The sequence below is a fragment of the Varroa destructor genome, unplaced genomic scaffold (genome assembly GCF_002443255.2).
Source record: "Varroa destructor unplaced genomic scaffold, Vdes_3.0 BEIS01000003.1, whole genome shotgun sequence".
Taxonomy (NCBI): Eukaryota; Metazoa; Arthropoda; class Arachnida; order Mesostigmata; family Varroidae; genus Varroa; species Varroa destructor.
Genome location: NW_019211456.1, coordinates 328,754 through 348,983, shown reverse-complemented (window position 1 = coordinate 348,983; position 20,230 = coordinate 328,754). Strand labels below are relative to the sequence as shown.

At 41.2% G+C, this 20,230-nt stretch overlaps 2 protein-coding genes across 9 annotated transcripts in view; both read left to right on the top strand.

The window, feature by feature from the left end:
• LOC111248316 (uncharacterized) overlaps nucleotides 1–17,920 on the top strand; it is a 64,715-nt gene extending 46,795 nt beyond the window's left edge. For 2 of the 8 annotated variants that reach the window (XR_015323930.1, XR_015323935.1), the window contains exons 13-25: nucleotides 3,603–3,815; nucleotides 4,857–4,963; nucleotides 5,920–6,031; nucleotides 6,609–6,882; nucleotides 9,889–10,215; nucleotides 10,811–11,046; nucleotides 12,226–12,326; nucleotides 13,759–14,176; nucleotides 14,350–14,596; nucleotides 14,703–14,815; nucleotides 16,274–16,328; nucleotides 17,586–17,625; nucleotides 17,787–17,887. Coding sequence is in view for 2 of the 8 variants with exons in the window: in XM_086983902.1 (XP_086840028.1) it covers nucleotides 3,603–3,815; nucleotides 4,857–4,963; nucleotides 5,920–6,031; nucleotides 6,609–6,882; nucleotides 9,889–10,215; nucleotides 10,811–11,046; nucleotides 12,226–12,326; nucleotides 13,759–14,176; nucleotides 14,350–14,596; nucleotides 14,703–14,815; nucleotides 16,274–16,314 (2,189 nt within the window). In the remaining 6 variants the exon portion in view is untranslated. Of the gene's footprint in view, nucleotides 1–3,602; nucleotides 3,816–4,856; nucleotides 4,964–5,919; nucleotides 6,032–6,608; nucleotides 6,883–9,888; nucleotides 10,216–10,810; nucleotides 11,047–12,225; nucleotides 12,327–13,758; nucleotides 14,177–14,349; nucleotides 14,597–14,702; nucleotides 14,816–16,273; nucleotides 16,343–17,585; nucleotides 17,626–17,786 lie in introns of those variants that run through there. The other 6 variants (XR_015323932.1, XR_015323931.1, XR_015323933.1 and 3 more) reach the window with 6 other exon arrangements.
• Nucleotides 17,921–18,319: 399 nt separating this feature from the next.
• The window catches only part of LOC111248319 (uncharacterized), an 11,691-nt gene continuing 9,780 nt past the window's right edge, over nucleotides 18,320–20,230 (top strand). Inside the window, exons 1-3 of the mRNA XM_086983927.1 lie at nucleotides 18,320–18,981; nucleotides 19,297–19,522; nucleotides 19,882–20,094. Coding sequence (XP_086840053.1) covers nucleotides 18,815–18,981; nucleotides 19,297–19,522; nucleotides 19,882–20,010 — 522 coding nt within the window. The 5' untranslated portion in view covers nucleotides 18,320–18,814 and the 3' untranslated portion in view covers nucleotides 20,011–20,094. The remainder of the gene's footprint in view (nucleotides 18,982–19,296; nucleotides 19,523–19,881; nucleotides 20,095–20,230) is intronic.

Genomic DNA, 20,230 nt, shown 5'->3' with positions numbered 1-20,230 from the left:
ATAATAGTTCAGCCAGCTACAACAAGCTTAACATTAAAGCTGAGGAAATTCTTAAATATGCATTGTTAATTAGGGTAGAATGACACGCATGAGGATGAACTCGAAGTCAAGCCGTCGGGAAGGAAAAAAACATCAACGAGTATATGATTAAGAAGGTTCAAGGAACGGCGTTTTGAGAGCTCAAACCATCTTACATTTCAGAATTTAGGTAATTATCGACTGAAGAGCTTAACGGCTGCAGGACGTATAGTTTCGTCCCTTGTTATAACAATGGACCAATAATTGGCCTTTGTAATCGAAGACACGTTGTGTTGACCGGCAACGGACAGACCGACGGAGCAAACTTCGTAGAAGCATTTGCTGCTCTAGTAATAACGACGATGCGTATGAAGACTGCTAAAGGGAAGGAAAAACGGTACAAAACGAAAGGACAAACAAGAGGTTTCAACGACTCCAATACTGAGAGTTTTCAAAAGACGTTAGAGCTTTTCATAGCTTACCGCCTTTGTATTGCTTGTTCTCAGCTGTAACTGCATCCTAATCTACTTTCTCACGCAGACGATTACCAACTAATCGAAGCGTTATTTTTACTGGATTCGATGGTACACTGATCCTGTGTGAGGACACTGGATAAGCCCAAGAGCTGAGCCGGCTAATAAAACAAACTCCAATTCGTTTCGGTAGTAGAAGACGCTGCGATTAAAGAATATACGTGTAGTGTTCAATTCAAAAGCCGACTACTGCCTAGTGAGCAGTTGCTAGCTTGCATGACTAGTGGCACCTGAGAGACGGATAAGCCAAAGTAAGCAAGAACAAGAATCTAAATAAAATCCAAGAGCGTATGCAAGGACCAGTTAGGTTCGAATCTAATATGATGCTGAAGGAGGACTAAGTATTCGTCCTCGTTAAATCCTTCATACTTAAAAAAAGCAACTAAAAGAAAACGGTAGCTTATCAAAAGAAATCGACCAAGTGGTAATCCGAAGCAGCGTGCCCAAGTACATAGCATGTTGCACACAGATTAAAGTTTTTGACAAATACAACTAAACATTCATAGTTGCCGTTTGTGTATCATAATCACCTCCAATACATGCTCTTGAGGATGCCTTATAATATAATATCATATGCTTCTTACGAATCTGAAAGACCAATCGATATCTTTGGAAATTATTGTAGAGAAATCACTCTGTCTGAATCCTATGCAACTGCGCCGAATGGGTTGATAGAAAAGTTACGGTGCAACGCTCGTAGACAGACTTGGAATATAACCGGCCATAGCCGATTGCTTTTTACGCAATAGATTAGCACATTAGATTAACTTCAAGTTTTGAGTTGATTATCTACAAAATAATTGCAGATTACCTGTTTGAGAAACACAGAGACGAAACCTACATTAATGACGTATTCGGGCAATTGACGGACGTGTAACTACCGGAACCAATAATACTAGCCATACTATCGTGAGCTATAGGCCGACACTAGCCTACTAATGCACCTGAACCGCCTAGGCGCTCGCCTGTCCAAGTACCTTTGGGCTTTCACGAGAGGTTCTCGAAGCCTATGGGGAAGCGGGGTGACAAAATGAAATTACGTGCGAGAGAATATTCGCCGTAGAAGGCAGAAAGGCCGTATATTCTGTGAATAATCATAGCTCTTATTGGGAAATTGTCTCGTTATAGACGACAGTCACCAAGAATGTCGTGACCGCCCTTTTCTCAGTTTTGTACCCTTTTAGCTTATCGATATGTTTGAAATCGGACAATGGGTTGCAATACGTCTATTTTAATGTTAGCGAACTACACGAACGCCGCCGCGCTTTCTGATGGGTCGAGAGCTGACCGGCGACTTCGGGCATCTCCAGCTTTTACAGCACAAAGAATGACCCGACAAAACTCACGTATTATAACAGCCTTTAGCCAAAAAAGGAAGGTATAGTAAGGCAGGCGCGTAAGACGGAAAAAAGTTGCCGCTACAAAAGTACTAATAATAAAACGATCCGATTTCTAGTCGTATAGGAAATGATACGTTACTAATAGCAATAAAAATATGCTAACAACAAAGCAAAGATTTGGTATAATGTTTGTAATGTGTAGATTATGGAGAGGTGTGCATAAACTATAGCGGACAAAGGGTTCTGGTAAAAAATGCAAAATGTTAATGTACAGGAAAACGGTCGGTAGGAAGCTACCATGTCGAAATCATTTTTGTGATGGCAACGATGGAAAAACCGATTCAGTTCGAGCTTTAGAGTAGACGGCTCATGAGAAAACGATTCGCCCGACGGGCGCGTTTGTTCTTCTGAACAACCGAGTTATACACATTCGAATTTTTTATTCTTCCCCTGCAGAAGAACCGATTTCAATTATTTTCGTAAAAACGTATAAGACGTTGCATGTGTATGGCAATGATCAATAAAAGAAGTTCGCAATTATATTTTACCGTGATCACGATATAAGCTAGAGGCACTTGAATGAGTTGTGGCTTTGAAAGCTCGCTGTTTACCTAAGCACCAGATTTATTGTGTAGATAACTAGAAGCACTTTGCCCACTTGATGGTCGTTCGGTATTGAGTTGGTACATGGGTAATAACGTTGCTTCCTCTCCAGTGTTTATTAACATTCAGAAATATTGCGTCTTTTCTCTTTAGGCCATATTTATTTACACTGTGCAATGAGCGGATTTTTTTTTTGTTTTAGGCCGCGTTTGAGCGTTTTTGATGCAAAAAAAAGGTACAATTCGGAAATTCGTTGTTTGCTGTTTCAAACTTTGCTTGAGAAGGCGGCAAGCAACAACCTGTATATGGCATAGTTGCGCTAGTTAAACAAGGCTATGAAGTAGGAAAACCTGGTAGACAAGATAAAGTTGTACACAAGGTTAAGCTACACATAATGAAGTTACCTTGCAGGAGCTTAAGGTCTTTTGTACACAGTGTATCCACATATAACGATTTGAGGATTTCTGGTGAGAAGGAGTAAATAAGTTCATTAAAAAACGGAAACGTACGATGACGGCTACATGATAGATCGATTAGTTTATAGAATCCGAGTAAAACAACATGTGAGAAAAGCGTCCTTTGTCATGGACGACTTTGGGCTTTTCCTCTACCAGAGTTATCTTCTATCGATGAAGTAAACACATCTAGCTTGAAATATGCAGAAGTATATATTGATGCATGAGTGCACATAAGGCATGCCCTAAACGGATACAAATTCTGAACCTATCTACTGTTCACTGCACTATGCCAGACAACCAGCAACAATAATTTTGACTATTTGTACTGTTTATCATATCGAATTGGTACCGAATTCAGCCCTCGCGTCACCGACAGACATACACTTGCTTGTCAATACTGCATCAACTGTGGCTGAATAACTCGATATACAATAATACTTCATTGCGAAAGTCACACTGAAGGACACTGGCATGGTATATAGCTGCCGCCTCGATAATGGTCTGTAAGGTGTTCCACGCATGCTGTTATATTATCCCGCCGTACTGAATTATCTAATGAATTGTAGGTGTATGTAGGCAATGTAGTGGTATACGTAGTTATCGCATCGTTCTGTGAGAAGTTTTGCTTCGTGTCTTTTGTGTTTTCATAGGCCCGGCTATTCGATCCGGGTTCGGTCCGTCGATTCCGCTCCGCCAGTATTCCATGCTCGACATGGATGCCATTGATCCCCTGGGACGGGGGAGAGCGTATGATCCGCTGATCGGGCCTATAGGCACAATGTCGCAACACCACCATATGCTACCCTTGCGGGCCCGGTCGGCGCTTGGCCGTCCCACAAGGACCCCACAGCCTCTATTGGCAGGTCAGTGTAACACCTGTCGCCCTTAGTTGTTCCCTGGTCGATAATCAACAACACATGTCACATTTTGACCTCCCACATACGAGTAGATGGACAGTCATAAGCATGCATGCTCTACAAGTCAACGGGCGAGGCTACGTAAACTTGAATAATCGAGTTCAATCTGTGGTTCGAGATTCGCTGACCAGTGACTGAAAAGGGTTTTGTTACAATGAGTCTATTTTGCCTTAGTTGCAATAATTTCGTCAGTCGGCATTAAGTCGGTAGGCTAATTTGGAATATACTCAACATATACCATTTTCTAATTACAGCCAAAAAGTTTTAATACATATATTTGTCGGTGGTAGATATAAAAGGGTCTATAGCATCAAAAATTCGCTCAAAACCTGTAAACGCACTTCGGCCAGGCATAAATAGAACAGAAGTTTGAATCAGTAACCGTCCCCCACATCTTTTTTCACTTTTACTGTTTTAAAAAATATGTAGTCCTGAGTAGCGGCCTGATCAAACGTCGTCCAAGTCATAGATCTTATGATGTGTAAATGATGTCAAAACAAGCGTATCACTAGAAAATCACCTAATTTCTAACGTTTGATTGAATATTTTTTTAGAACGCTCGTTGAAGCACTCGCCGCAGTACGCCATGGCACAATAGCAAAATTACACATTTCGTAAGGACGTGAACATGAGTTCCCTATCTTTTGTTCCAATAAAAAGGAGCTGCACACAGAGTGTTTGTTTCTAGCTAAATATGCTAGTTACTACAGGTTGAAAAATTGCCACGGCACTTTTCGGATTGAAACAAATAGGCCATTACTTTAACCCGTTTCCCCCTATTCGATTTGCTGGCAGCGGGTCGCGCTTAACCTCAGTTCATCTTTAGGTCAAACATGCGACTCAATTAATTTGGTCAGGGACAACTTCTTTTTTTCTATTTCAGTATACAAAAAAGAATGACACTCAGTCTGCGCGTGCGTATTGTTAAATACCGAGACACCCTTTGCTTTGATGACATAATACAGACGTTCGCGCTACTCTTTCTAGGCGGCCAAGCGAGGAGTCGATCGAAGCCGAGATCGTGGCACCCGTCGCCCTATGTGTCCGAAGACGAGGAAGATCCTGCCAGAGAAGAGCGCAAGGCAAAGATTAAGGTAGTCCTTCCCCATCTGGCTCAGCCCCCTTATTTCCCCGCCGCACAAATTATTTCCTATTGTACATAAACCATGTTTGTCGATTATTGCTGTCGTCACTGAAATATTTTTTGACGGCGTTGTACACATTTTCGAATCTCCTTGACGGTCTTGTAGTAACGCATTCGCTTATCTAGCTTAGAGACGTATGAGCTAGTGTAGTCGAGCGAAAGCACGCGTTGTCTCGTGCTAGGGTCCAGCGCTCCATAGCTTACTCAACGGCAGTACCGCGCGTAGAACTGGAAACATTTAGGCGAATTTTTAAGCAAAGCGATCGTTCTTCAGGTCCGTTTAGATAGGTGCCAGACAGGAAAACGCTAACTACAGCGTGTTAAAGTTAGGGACTAGATAATGAAATTTCATATGTACGTCTATACCTGCACGCTGTTTAACAATATATAATGGCCTGCAATTCAAACTAAAATTTAAGTAACTCGGCTAATTAAAAAAAAACTTGTGTCGTTGTGCCGTTATACTAGAAGCCTTGTTCGTATATCGCAAGCTTAATTCAAGAATCTAGAGAGAACCACTGTTCTTTTACTAAGATGATATGGAGCAAGTCTCTATACTCGTTCGTTAATGAAAAATGTTTGGCCTACTTACCATCTAAGTGGGAGGGCAATGAATAACTAATAAAGGCAATATTCGAAAAAGGAAAAGTTAATGATTGGTTGACTGTGGCATACATCACGCGATGCAACATCAAATACTGTTATTTCGAGGACTGTTCTTATACAAGATACTGTCACATCATTTGTGATGCCGTATTGTAGTACACTGAGCGGCAATAATAAAATGCCGTTAATACCTATAGGTCTTTAAATGACAAGATTTTATTTTGAATCACTTCTACACGGAATATCAGTGTTGAAATGTAGAACTTCCTTAGCTCTTCTTAAATATATCTTCAATCGCAGGCGGAAATCGCACGAAGGCGACAGCAGATTGAAGGTAACGTAAGACTGCAGGACGAGTTATGGAAACTACATCGACTGCAACAGGCCCAAACTTTCGGCCAAGCTCAGCAAGGTAGGAGTGGCACCTGCCATAGACGTGCAGTGCACGCGTATTTATTCCCTTCTCCCTATTTGTCAATGCCGCCACCGAAATGCACACCAATGAGACATACAGACTTCGAATCATAAGCATACCCGGATGCGTACGTATCCATTTTCGCCTGTTGAAAATTAATACACATACGCTTGTGTGTGGATCCAGTAAAAACTTGTCTAGTATTTTAGTAAATTGTCTTCGGTATGCTGAGGGGTATTGTAGTTCGTTTTCTCGATTTTTTGGTTGGACTATATTCCAGTTTTGAAGATCTGTATCGCTGTATCTCACACGACTCACTCGCCTAAATCCAAATGTATCTAAATTTTAGTATAGCTAATAAATTCAAATATATATATATATATGAGTAATGCATATATATTCTTGCTATATATTAGCTCATCAAAAAGTCATGTTCTTAAAGATGCTTACTTGTTTCTATTATATAAATGTACTATTTTATAATTCTAAGTATCATATACAATACAGATACGTGATTTGACATGACACAACGCACTGATGCTAGCTTATGTTCTACGTATGCTGTATTGTACAGTGCCGGGCTACCGAGACGGTGTGGCGGCAGACCCAAGCTTATACGGTACGGGTGCATTAGGTCACCCCACAGGGGGACTGCACCACCCAACATTGAGCGCTGCGATGGGCGCAATGGGTGGTTTTGGCAATCGTGTGCAACAACGGAGCGTGTTGAACGCTATAGACGATTATTTGCAGAGGGATCTGCGTACGCAGACGGGACAGCAGCACTTTATGACATCGCAGAGACCATCCACAGCCTACGGTTACGCCACACAGCAATACGATCCATTGTGAGTACTACTACTATCTCCTACCAACATAAATGACAGCACACAAACGTCTGAAGAAGTCAGTTTTGCTTAGAACGTAACAGAAATTAAGTGTCTTGTCTTACGCTTGTCGTCTGCTTCAGTCAATTTAGCGGTTTAATAGTAGAATAGTTTGCATCAATAGACTACCTAAGTGGTATTTTGGGGACGCATTTTTTACTCGATTTTAAGCTTTGCCTATATTTCAAAGACTTGCAAATTGGCTTATTTTTCAGCCATAGGAGCCAAAACTCTCAATGTCATTAGCATAAGCACATATCTATTACGTTTAGACGTAGATAAGGATTGGTAGGTCCATATAGGTCTGAATGTAGGCGTTACGCAGACTGTTGAGACAGAATAACTATTATCATGATATAGTGCCTTTGTCAAAGTCTTGTGGCTTTGAGCTGGTCTAAGGCTAATTAATGTTCTGAAAGATGTCAAAATTTAGCTAGAAACTGGGTAATATAAATCAGAAATGAGACTCTATGTATAGGCCATTATTTGCGCTCGATTTTATGTGAAGAATTTAATCATTCGACAATGCTAGAGGCAACATGTTTGTCCGTTAGATGACAAAAGCTTTGCTGTTGATAAGAAAGGACGAAACTAATAATTAAGCCTACCGTGGCTATGAATCATATTGCATGAAGGGACGCATAGAGCCAGGTTAGGAATGATCTAAATATTGGCACATACCAACCTTGCATTTCGTCTAAGTCCAAAAAGCCAACCCGATTGTACTAAACGTTGGCTAGTGATAATGGTCATCTAATATTCTGGCATAAAAAACTATCCATGATTAAATCCAAGCCACAATCTAATTACAATGTATGTGTATACGATGCGCTCTTCCATCTTCGTCTAAAACAACCTTCCAGATTTTTTTCAAGCACAACCATAGACACATATATGCTTGATAGTTTGAACAGTGTTTTTATTTTACATCTGGTAAAGTACCAGGAGATAGGCAAATTATTATAATACATAATGGATTTAACTATGCATACTTCCATAGCGGCATCTTAAAGCAGTGCCTATAAACTATCCTAAGAACGTATTACATGGTATAAAATTGTAATGACGTAGGTAGCAAACTCATAGAACAGATAGGACATACAACATAGATGTTGTACTCTGGAATATGCTACACGTGTGCATCTGTGCATCCGAATATGTTCGATGCTAACATGTCTGCGAACCAAGCGCGGTCATAAGTTTCTCGCCCGTCGTGAAACTTTCTTCCTCTATTCAACTTTTTGCCAATAAAAAGTGTGTTTTTTCTTAAAATTTCAATGGTTAAGGATAGAGTCGCTAGTTGTTCGGGGTGGGAAACATGCACAAATGGCTGATGTTTACAGGCCATTATATCTACTACTATTTTAGAGCTTCAAACTTCAGGCGTCACTCTGTGACTGATACTCGAAATGTGCACAAACATAGGGGGAAAACGGTCCTCCTAAGCTAAGCACAAACGAAATAAGCAACGTGGAGAGCGCCAATTGATTGGCGACTGTCTTTTGTGCACTTTTCCAATGCTACACTTCAGATCAAGAGTTACTGCCACGCTGGCATTTCTTTCCAAAAAAAGGTCATATGATGAATCCGCGTGTAACATTGCTAAGGTGCACCGCACGTGGCACCAATCAGACATTTGGCGCTGATTTTCTGGTTTGAATGCCCACCCTAATCATTGTTATATTTCTTGCCTCATGTATCATAGAGATGGTATTGAAGTGCCTTTGTTAAAACTGTGTTGCATTTTGTAAATTCGTTCTTTATTGCAATAGTTTGGGCACATTTCCTGCTACTTTAACAGATGAGATTTCCAACGATCAAAAGACTTTGTTTGAAACTGCTCATTAGATCGAACCCTATTCTGAGATTGGTTAGTTCTGACAATCTCTCAGCAAATTCGTAATCTGTACAATCCTGTTTCCTACTTTTCCACTTTACGCCGACCCATATGGTCGTGGGCCGGTGATGTAAGGTAACTCAGTGCAACAACTATCATAAAAATTTGTACACAAATTGAGAGCATCGATGCGATTCTGTATGTGGTCATAAGGATTTCGTTATCGTGATTTAAGATATCGTAAAGTCGAATAGGTTACTCACAGCTATACGATATAACCAATTATAAACGTGGCTGGGGTAAATTTTTCGACATGGAAACCTAAGCAGAAATAGCACTAGCAGTGAGCATCGATAAAACCCAATTTGTTGTTTCACTTTAACTACAACAAAAAGTTCACCAAAAAGTATCAATCTAACAAGATATATAAATACCTTCTAGGATAAGTTATCACTTAATCTGGCGCTTCTCACTAGTCCATTTACTGTGAATTAGATTTATATTATACTAATTCTTAGGATAAAATAAGTCTTTTACCACCGGATCTATTCATTGTTTGTTTTCTACACTTATATCACGTCAATGCATTGTTGTTAGCTTTCTAAGGAAGTATCTAAAACTTGCATGCTGCGAATGGTGAAGCTTAGAAGTCAGAATGAAATTGGCGGGCATCTAACAGAGCGCATAATTATAAATGAAATGTGCATTAATAGATTAGCTAGAAAAGGACAGTGGCCTATGTCCAGTTTCATTGAAGCTCAGTGCCTTTACCGCAAAAGGTTAACTTAGCCTTTTGCAATCAGAGAGAGTGGTTCCGCCCAATTTGAGGAGAAACGAGCACTCCTGCACTTTGCGGGAAGCCATTGCGCAGAGGTCGCCTTCATAAGGCTTTTGTACGGAATGTCTGTGACATGATACTGATGTTCTAAATAGCTACGAAACAGATCCAGTTAGTATTCAATATATAAGCACTCATTCAAATTTTGGGACTAAGGTAAAACTTATATCCAAGCTGAGTAAGTATGAACCACTGCATAAGCGTGAGCTTACTCCACTTGCTCTTGTTGACTCTGTTGACAATAGACGTTGGTGGCTATTTATTTCCGATGCTACGGCAATTCTGGTTGCAGAGCACGCGGCCAGAAAAGTCTTACTATGGAAGGGCCACTTGGCGGTGTTCAGAGACCTCTAGGGCAACCTATTTCGACATCAGGCTATGGAGCTGTGAGAACAGCTGCCGGCATCCATCAGCCCGGTTACTACAAGGACGACCTTTATGCAACGATACCTCAGCGCAACGGAGCGATCGGGCCCTCTTCGCGGCCTCCGCTCTTTCGCGGTCGTAGCCTGGGGGACGAATACCCCGCGACCGGCGGATACCCCGAGACCCTCGGCCCGGCTGGAATCAGCCATGGCCAGCCCGATCCTGGCTATTCAATGGATATGTATGACGATCGGTAGGCACCAGCAGCGGAAACAGATCCACAAGAGATCTGACCTGATTATACTTTTATACCTTTTACCAAATTCAAACATAAGCCTGTTTGTTCAATATCCAGGATCCGTCATCGATCCCTCTTCTTGTTACTAGCGTGGTCACTAGTTACTAACGTGGGTCTGCACAACATATTTTGCGATTGCATGTAAAGCGTAGAATTTTCTATGTCATACGTAACTCCTTCAACTTCTTAGGCATCTACTCCGGATATCTGTTTTCGAATTTCCGTAATTTAGCTTACCGCACCTGGTGCTCTGCATGTATATAAATAGTTGTTGCTTGCCTAAAAGTATCATGTTTATATTTTCCGGCTCGTATTCCGTTAAATTTTTCTCCTATCAGTCAAAACTTCATTCTAGCACGACATAACACGACACGTTCCACTTAATCATTGTTCTATAGCTGTAAGGATCGTAACGATTCTTTCGTTTTTCTTGCGGTTAACGTATACATATTCGAATGCTGGTTAAGTACTGCCGATGGTCTTCGTGAGTGAGCCGAGAGGTAGTAAAGACAGAGACCATAAACTTGTGCGACGATGCTATATGTTACAGGATGGCGATGGCGGGTCGGCGTCACCGAGACGTGGTTTCGACATCCGTTCCGTACGTTGAGCCGTTGATGATGTCAGCCGATTTCTCGCCGTTCACGACGGATCCTGAGATGACGCCCTCCGACTCGATGGCCACACCAGCCATGCCGTTACTTCCCGACATGCCCACCAGATCGAGAGGAGTGCTTGAAAACCTTGGCAGCGTGCCACTGTCAAGTCAACGTCATATGCGCTTTTGTAAGTTCCAGTAGATCACTACAGGTTGATCAGTGCCGCTTAGCGTTACTCACTGCAACGCCTGAGACCCGTCCGTCCTCTTTACTGTTCGAAAGTAGAATTCCTTCCGTTGCTTCAAAAGCAACTCAACTTAAGTGTAGGCTAAATAAGTTTCCTTTTCCACCTCGCGTGGGCGACTTCTGCAGCGTAGCCGTCGTTAAACTAGTCTGAGCTTGTCTATAATACAGGTACGCCATTTTTTGCCTGAAGGTCCCATGATAGATCATTTTCCGACAAAAGTATTACTCGTACCCATAGTCGACCCTCCAATTACTTGTAGATGGTGCTTGATAAATAGCTGTCGGTATTCTGATTATCGAATTAGTATTGTGAAATGATGACTGTTATTATGAGTCTATGCTAATGACTGTTGCGGTCGGAATGATGATAGTGATTGATGATGACTGATGTACTCATTCTTCTGCTGCTACTCCGTTTAATGCCATGGCCTGCAACTTACCTGGTTTTAAAGAGTATTATAAGAAAGATCGCTGGATGACAAAAAGCAAGATAACCATGGCTATGTGAGTGTTGCACAAGTCTTCACCCCACAAGTATCAATTTCTGTTTGCTGAAGTTCGTATCCGACTATATATAATTTCATATATACAGTATTATGGTATGTATTTACCGGGTTTAGTGAGTTAATCAAGCCTGATTAGTTAGAAACGGCCCTGTAGCGTGAGGGATGTTGTTTGCTGACTGATTGATGACTTCACTAAATGTTGATCGATGGCTCTCAGAAAATCGCTCAACCATTAAGAACCGCAAACCATTAAAGCAACTTAATCGACAAGTTATATGGCAGTTATATGTGGTCGTACTGGCCCAATAAATACTGCACGAGCCGAAGAGGCCTGTCTCTTGATTGATAATTCTGAATTAAATTGGGTAGCTGATGGCGGTTCTTTCGAATGACGATAACAACTGCTCTTTCTATTACATATTTCTACCATGGCAATCGCTATTATTGGTACTTTTCGTTCGAATACCTTTATTCATTAATGCCAGTTCTCATTGCTAGTACACCGACTATGATGATGCAAATGAGGATCATGATGGCAACAGTGATTGACTGATTCGTGATTGACTGGCCACCCTCTTATACTGCGTGCTTATTGCCTGAATGGACTGGATTAGTAGACTCAGGGATGTCTTCAGACCTCGCTCACCTGCAAAAGTGCCAAGTGCCGCCTACACTGCAAGCAATCCTGTCTATGCAAAGAGCTGTACAGAGCCAAGTAAGACTCACGTATGCATATTTCCATTGTATGTACTTTCACACCTCAAGGATTCACTCGTTTCATTCATCTATGAAGCATCATTCGCTCTTTACTTTAACCTACTTCTAGTGTCAGTTCGTTTCTTTTCTCCTTGATATGACTTGACGCGGAGGAGAATTTTGTGTAGGTTGCTCTTCGAACGAGTCAATTTAACCTATCGCCCTCCCTTCCCATTTGTCTCACTTATGAAATTAGCACCTTTGATCGAAGTTTTCCTCTTTCTACCTGTCAATGCAATCGAAGTACTAATTGGGCATCAGCCTTTTTTGAGGTTGACACGAGGAGTCCCTCCCTCACCAGACATGTCCGTCTGTTTCACGCTACACATACATTGTCATGCAACCTTTGTACTATTATACTATTACTATACGAAGAAATTCTTTTTGTTATAGATTTTTTGCTCCCCTTCCCTCCTATTCAACGTTTTATCAGAAATATTCTTGTCTGTAAGTGCCTGTACGTAAATCTACCAACATCTTTCAAACCGTCCGTAATTTAACCTGTGACGAAACGACACTGCCACTGATTGAACCTTTCCAAGACGAAGGACTACGCATACTAGGAACGCCTCTCAAGTTTGTCCTATCGTCCGCAGCAACTATTACATATAACCTGCCTACAGTGAATTTGGATGAACTCAAATGTCTTTTTACCTTTTCGCCGCATCCATTGATCATGCCCCACATATGTATGTCAGAATCGAAATACTTGGCCAAATATCCAGCTTGATTACTTTAAGAAGTACGCTACACCAGGGTTGGGTACTGTTATTTAGGCAGAAAAAATAGATTGCAGACCTAACCTAACCATATTAAACCAGGTTCAATTCGCGCTTGAGGTCAATTGATTGTTTTCGTGCCGTGCTTTCTGCTTCAGAATTTAGGATTAGCAGTTTAAGGAATGTTTACATATTCGAGATGCATCAATCAGTTTTTAAAACTTTTTTCAGAGCTTACCTGGTGCCCCATGGTGTCGCCTGTTTTGAACATGTCATTTGTGCTCTAGACCTTATGGTAGATACTTTTCTTCCTCCTTTCTTAATTACTTCTAAAGCAATGCCTTGAGAATTATGTTATTTAACATAATATTTTTTATCTTTTATATTTCTATAAACCTGTTAGAAAATGGCATAGCTTTCCAACCATGCCCTAGCTTATTCCGAACACTGATTGTTATAAAATTTCATCATATAAATTAGATATATATAAATGACGTTTGTCTGGCGGGACGGAGCAGAGAGGGAACGCAGAAAATACGTTAAAGCTCGCTGTACAATCAATATGCAACACTATAGTAGTGTTAAATATTGGCTGTATTTCTTCTGAGTCGTATAATCATTGTTGATAAATTGACGCTCGACCGATCGGTACTCACAGAGGTCTTATTTCAGCGGGAGCCACGGGTTCGTTTGGGGGGCCCAGAGACCAGCCGCTTGGCAACAACCCCCTGCCATATCGGACCTCTTTGCAAGGAGCAGCACCGCTCCCACTCCGGCCACTACAGCCAGCAGTGCCCGGTATCAACCAGCTTTTGCAACAACAACAGGAACTTCGACAGCGTACCCAGCAAAGCAAGTTGCCAAGTCGTGCCTACCTCCAGCCAGGGCCCGGCTACAGCGCGGCCTCATTCAGCGGCCCTCAACGATATTCCCAGACCCATCCGGGAGGATCTTCAGCAGTACCAACCCACTTTACAACAGCAGCTGCAACGCCGGCCAACCTTCTCGCTACACACCAAATACCCCTTTCAGATAAAGCGAATTTTGCTCACACGGGACCATCCCAGAGACCACTCGGTACCGCCCAATGGTAAGCTGGATTGACAAAACACCAAATCAGGGCTATTTTGACAGCGTGCCACGGCGCTCGGCGGAGATCCAGAAGTGGCTTTTGGAATAGACCCCGTTACACGTGTACTAGTAGGTGTTCCCCTTTTTGTGTTTTGTCAATTGTCATTGTCTTGCGTTTTGGCGTTTACCTAGGGGAGACCGTGGCCAGCGGTTTTGGTGTTGAGGTGATTGGCGGACGTTATTGCGAAGACGCCCTTGGAGGTCTGGGAGCGTTCGTCACTCAGGTGGCGAATGAAAATTTAACCAAGGGAGAAGTGCGTGTAGGCGACCAGGTGGTCGAATGGAACGGCATCCCCTTACAGGGCCGTGGGGCCGATGAGGTACGCCAGATAATCGCGCGCACACATGGAGAGCCCGAAATTGAAGTCGTGCTCAAAAGGTAAGAATTTGGGCCTGCCCTTGCTAGTTGTGCTTTGGTCTTATTTACATCAAACATAAACAAACTAGCTCAGACATTTTATATTAATTGGATTTTTGTGTTCCAGTGATTCCAACCATATCCCCCAGTCTCGAACTCGAGCACCTCAAATGCATCAAGCCTCAAGTACCTTGTCACCATCTCGGGAGAACTTAGCAGACGAAGATAGAGTGTCAACAGGTACGTAAAGGACTACATTTCTAGTACAATAAACACCCAGGCGGTATTATATAGTGATTACACCATCTGAAAACCTAAGCTACTGTTTTTATCTATTGTTGACTGCATATGAAAGCAGTAACGGGGCGCTTGTAGTGATTGTGTACGTACTCGTTAATAGTGCCACCGAAACCATCAAATGGTAGCCAACATGGCGTAAGATAGGCATCTTATAAGGTATACATATGCCCACTATTGGTAACGAGATAAGGCCTTATTAACAACCAATGTTGAATGCGGCCATTGGAGTAAATATAATAAATCTTCTATCAGCACTGACTAGTTAGATGTATTATCAATAATAATAATAATAAGAGACAAGATACAGAAGATTATGATCCTACTATACTGGTATATTTTGAGACTACTAAATCAATCGTTTTCTTTAAGTGGAGGTCTCATCTATAATCACAACGGTCTTCCCATCCGTACATTAACTGCAAGCATTAATCCACCCACTAAATCTGAATATAATCAATTTCAGGAAAAATGTGTTTCGAAAGCATTTGCATATATATATATATATATATATATATATATATATGGCTATTCCAGTGCCACCTAGCTCGAAAAAACTCGTTTCGAGCAAATCGTTTAATGTTCGCTAAAGATCAGTCTTGTAGACGAAATAATCTTTACTACTTCTATTTATACAGAATATTATATTAGGTCTGTCTGCTCAATAGGTCCTCCGTCAGGATATATGCGTCAGTCACATTATCATTATCAGCATCACCATCATGAAGGCAGATTGTTAAACGACTGTTTCAGGAAGAGAGCTATTTAGCAAATCTAAAGCAGCAGAAAACTGGGAAGTGAAAATTTGGTGTTTTTTTTCAGTTCAAAAGAGTTTTATCAGACAATTGGCTTACTGAAGTTACTTTACACTTTTTCTAATGATATCAAGCCTGATGGTATTGGTTGCCGTCGGCTTATCAGCTAAGCTAGCTACGAGTACCCCGTCTCAACGGGTGAGACAAGAAGGTAGCGATGGCGACGCATGACCGGTTTGTCGTTGGATGGATAAACATTAGTTCTGGCTTTCGTCAAATTCGTGAGATGATAGTAGTCTCTGTCGTTTTAGTATATCCGATATAGTGATAAGATTCATTGTCCGGTAACCTGAAGAAGCCAGTTGTTGTCCATCACTCGCCAGTCGCTAATTTAGTCATTGTGATGTTTCATCTGTGTAATGTGTTATATCTACCTATGCTTTTATTTGTTTCCTAAGCCAATGTTTTCGTTAAGTCGTATCACAGTGTAGTTTTTAATAGGACTAATCGCACTTTCCGTAGAGGAATACGTTCAGTGAGACCTCCGTTGCATTACTGATTATAAAATTTTTTTTACCCAAGCTCCAAGTTCGCCTCAGCTAAACTAACTGAGATCCATGACCTTCTCATGTAATATAACTTGCAGATAACAATATCAGGACACCGCCAACATCAGGAAATGTCTAATGAATCATGAACGAGTAAGTTTTTCGAGGTAACGGATATGAAATAGTAGAGAGTTTTAAATATATCTGCCTTGATAAATTGGGAAATATGTATTATACGTAGAAAACTTGTTCATCGCGGTGGCGTCTAGGGATCAAAGGTCATTTGTTTATGGTCCTTGTCACGTTGTTTATAAGCCTCCCTCTATGGAAACATGCACAACGAATTAATTGCCGACTAAAACTATTTTTCGAAGTTCTTTAAAACTTAGTACATTAAAGGACAGAAATTTCCTAATAGTATTTATAATAATTATCTAATTTGTGTGCATTGACACTAGAACTATGCCTTTCCAACGATTGTAATTGTCCTGAAACCTTTTCTGCGAACGAAATTCGAGGGTGTTTGCGAAGCTGTATGCGTAAACTGCCTGATAATTTTTCGAAATTGTTCTGTGACGTCCGGATGATTTTGACCGCAATTATTGTCATCATAGTTATTATTATCATTAGTAACCTTCGTGTAAGGGCTAAATTAGACAATCTTTGCTAGACTGCTAATCCGGATGACCCAGACCAGAGCCAGGCAGTTGGCCTTACCTCGAAGAGCCAAGAACCGTATAGTTTGAGTGCCCATTGCGAATCACCGACGGGATCGACTAAACTATACGCTAACAGATCTAAAAACAAAACTCTTAATTCAAGCTAGGGTAGTAGGACATCGTTCCTAAATAAAAATGTGTACCAATTATGTCTACTGCTTTTACACGGATACGATATTTATAGGTTATAGTCATGTCGTCCATTACTATTTCGCCGCTTGACCTGACCCATCCTGAAGCTGTGATTCTGCTTGAATCAGTTCTACAGAATCACACACTAACATATACAAACACAAATGTAAAGTAATCCCTTACCGGTGGTGTGCGATGTGATACATTATATTGATGTCATATTGTTTTTACGCCCAAGCTTTCCCCTAACACTGATTCAAATCATGGCTTTAAAGTTCTCCAATGACTACTACAATAAAGCGACCTCATTTAAACAGCGGCAGTCAATAACCATTGCTATATTCTAATCCTGGATGCTTCTATTGTCGTGGCTATATATATTTATGTTGGGCTTTAATGGTTATGTCATCGTGTGGTATTACGGCGTTGGTTTAAGCAGTCAATGTTAGGTGATGAATGTTCAGCTTAATGTTAGTGCAAACACATTGTATAGGGTGTCTGTGCGCTTTATTATTATCAGTATAGTTAAGGTATCATTTACGTGTTCGTTCTTGATTAGCTTACAGAATGTACAAGAGCCGATTCGTGGGGAAGTGATGGTAAGTGGCACCTCTGTACTAAATATCGTTCGTATGGTTATTCAGCCCTAACTCAAATGGTGCAATAGATGGAGTTATTTCGTGAACGAGGCGTCAGTCCTGAGCGAAATAGGTAAAAGCGGCAATAACAATGTTTGAAATCAATTTTGCTATTGTTACAGCTGCAGATCTGTCACGACTTTCGAACGCGCATCCTTTACGTCGGCGTATTGAAAGCTCGCCATCCATGGAAAAGTCACCATTCATCGCGATCGCTCAAGCCATATGCACAGTGCACACTCATGCCCGGCGACAGGTGTGCAGATTGTGAAATATTTTTAATATAGAACATACATGCATACTCTATATTTATAATCTACAATAAGAGTAATAAGGTAGGCTCTTTTCGTACAAAGCTGTAACCAAGTAGTGTCGGTTTATTCATCGAACAAAAAAAGCACCGTTTTACTGAAGCTCTACTAACAAAATAGTTCATTGTGAACTTGCCATTAGTCGTCACAATTCATTTGTGTTTCTAAGTTTACGTCTGTCTTCTTTGCTGGCAGAAATTGTCAATTTCTAGTGTTAAAGAAGCGGTTCAGCCTTGTTTTAAGACCCTCGTCACTGCTGAATGTACGGAAACGGATACGTAGACATGCGATCCGGAAAATACTGCAAGTAGCAAGGTATTTTGTATTTGAGTTCTTGCCAGGCGTCTTTCACTATTTTTGTCATGTGCGGCCCAATACTCTCATAAAGGAGGATGACTTTGCCTAATCTTATAGAGTTTTTTCTCTTGGATCGCCTTGTTCAATAGATGCAACTAGACCAAATGCGGATCTTTGTTGACCGTCTTCATTTCTTTTTCTTACGCATTTTCCTATCTTTAAGATCCTTCAACTTGCGCCAAATACAACGCATGTCTTTCTAGATGGGATACCTGGCTTAGCTTTAGGCTTCAGATTCCCTGGAGTTACCTTTCTTCTCTTTATGTCGATGTGGTGACGCTACTTTTTGTCACCGGTGACAATTCCATATAGAAACCTATCATTACGGCTGCGTATTGCTCGATACTGGGCGAGATTGTCGAGCACCTAATTTTTGAGGGGATCGCAAGATTCGAGATACCCGCCGACAGTCACATGACTCTAGGCTTTTCGCCTAATATATGAATTATTTGTTAGCTGTTTCACTTTAAAAACGCCTCCAGATGATCGATATGTATCTCTCTCTCTTCCTATATATATACTTTATGTTCAGTATGGCCATTAGCCATTCCATCAGATGGCTGGCTCCCAGCGCGAAACAAACCGTACGTTCGTTTCGCAGTGTTCTCAGCTTCGAACCCAGACCACAACGTACACTCATGATTAGCAAGTAAATACGTTACCCGCTAAACTAGCACGGAAAATCATCACGGATTGCCGAACTGGTCAAGCTGCATCCCCCAGTTCCAAGATGTCATTATTGAATTTAGCAAACAACTCTAAGTGGTTTTTTCAGTAGAGTAGAGTAAAATGTATAGTGCGATTTCGGCATGTCTATTACATTATGAAATTACAATCAATTGATGCAGAGAGCAGCTTTGAATGTTATAGAAAAGGACGAATTGTTAGCGTCAACGTTGAACGTCGTTTCAATGGGATCTGATAGGAACAACAAGAGCGCATGTTTGTGATATGATATTTTCAGAGAGCGGAACATACGTCGCGCGCATCCAGTGTTATCGGTAGAGCCCACGTGGAACCAAACAATGCTTTATCCGGAGGTAGACAATGAACAGCTGAGCACGCGCCGGCTTGTAGTCAGCCTTTGGAGCTTTAGATCACCGCCAGAAGCCGTGCAATCCTCTGATCTAGAAATCGATAAAATTGTCCCTGATTATGGCTGTCACGATAGTCATTTCTTCATCGGAGAGGTAAATGCCTTACAACTTAATTGTTATGTAGCAAAATATGTTGCAGTGCTTTAAACGGTAATTTTCGATTAGGCCGTTAATTTTCCATAAATGACTTCATCATTAAATCCTAGCGTCAAAACACTGAAATATATATATGTCTGTGTGTGTGTGTGTGTGTGTGTATGGAGAATTCTTTATATTCTAAAACATTGCTATCTACGTTACCAATATTGAGCAGCTTGTCTTTTTGGCGCACGTCAGTGGTAGAGTGACAATATGATTTCATATAATCAACATAGAAAATCTGTCTATCAATTCATAGTAATTGATTCCCCTTGAGTTAAGTATGTACCATCCTGTTGATTGTCTTTTTACAGGTAACGGTTGATTTAATGCGTGACGCTGACGAGCAGGAAAGGCGGTGCACTTTAGTAAGAAAAGCAGACAAGCCACGAAGGTTGGTGCACTATCGTCAACCAGTCCTGGACGGTCACAGTCTTTTCTGACCGCCTCAAAGAAAATTTGGCAGAGCGCTCGTCTGCGAAAATGGTTTCAATGCTACCAGGATCGACCGGCTGCCACCACAAGCAGTAGGTGTTGTTACAAACAGAAACGTGATCCTTGATGTTATACACATACTTAGACGACGCTGTATCCGCTACGCAGTCAGCGTATGCCAGCGCTACTAATAAATATTAACAGAATTTTCTATCGCGCTCATTGTAT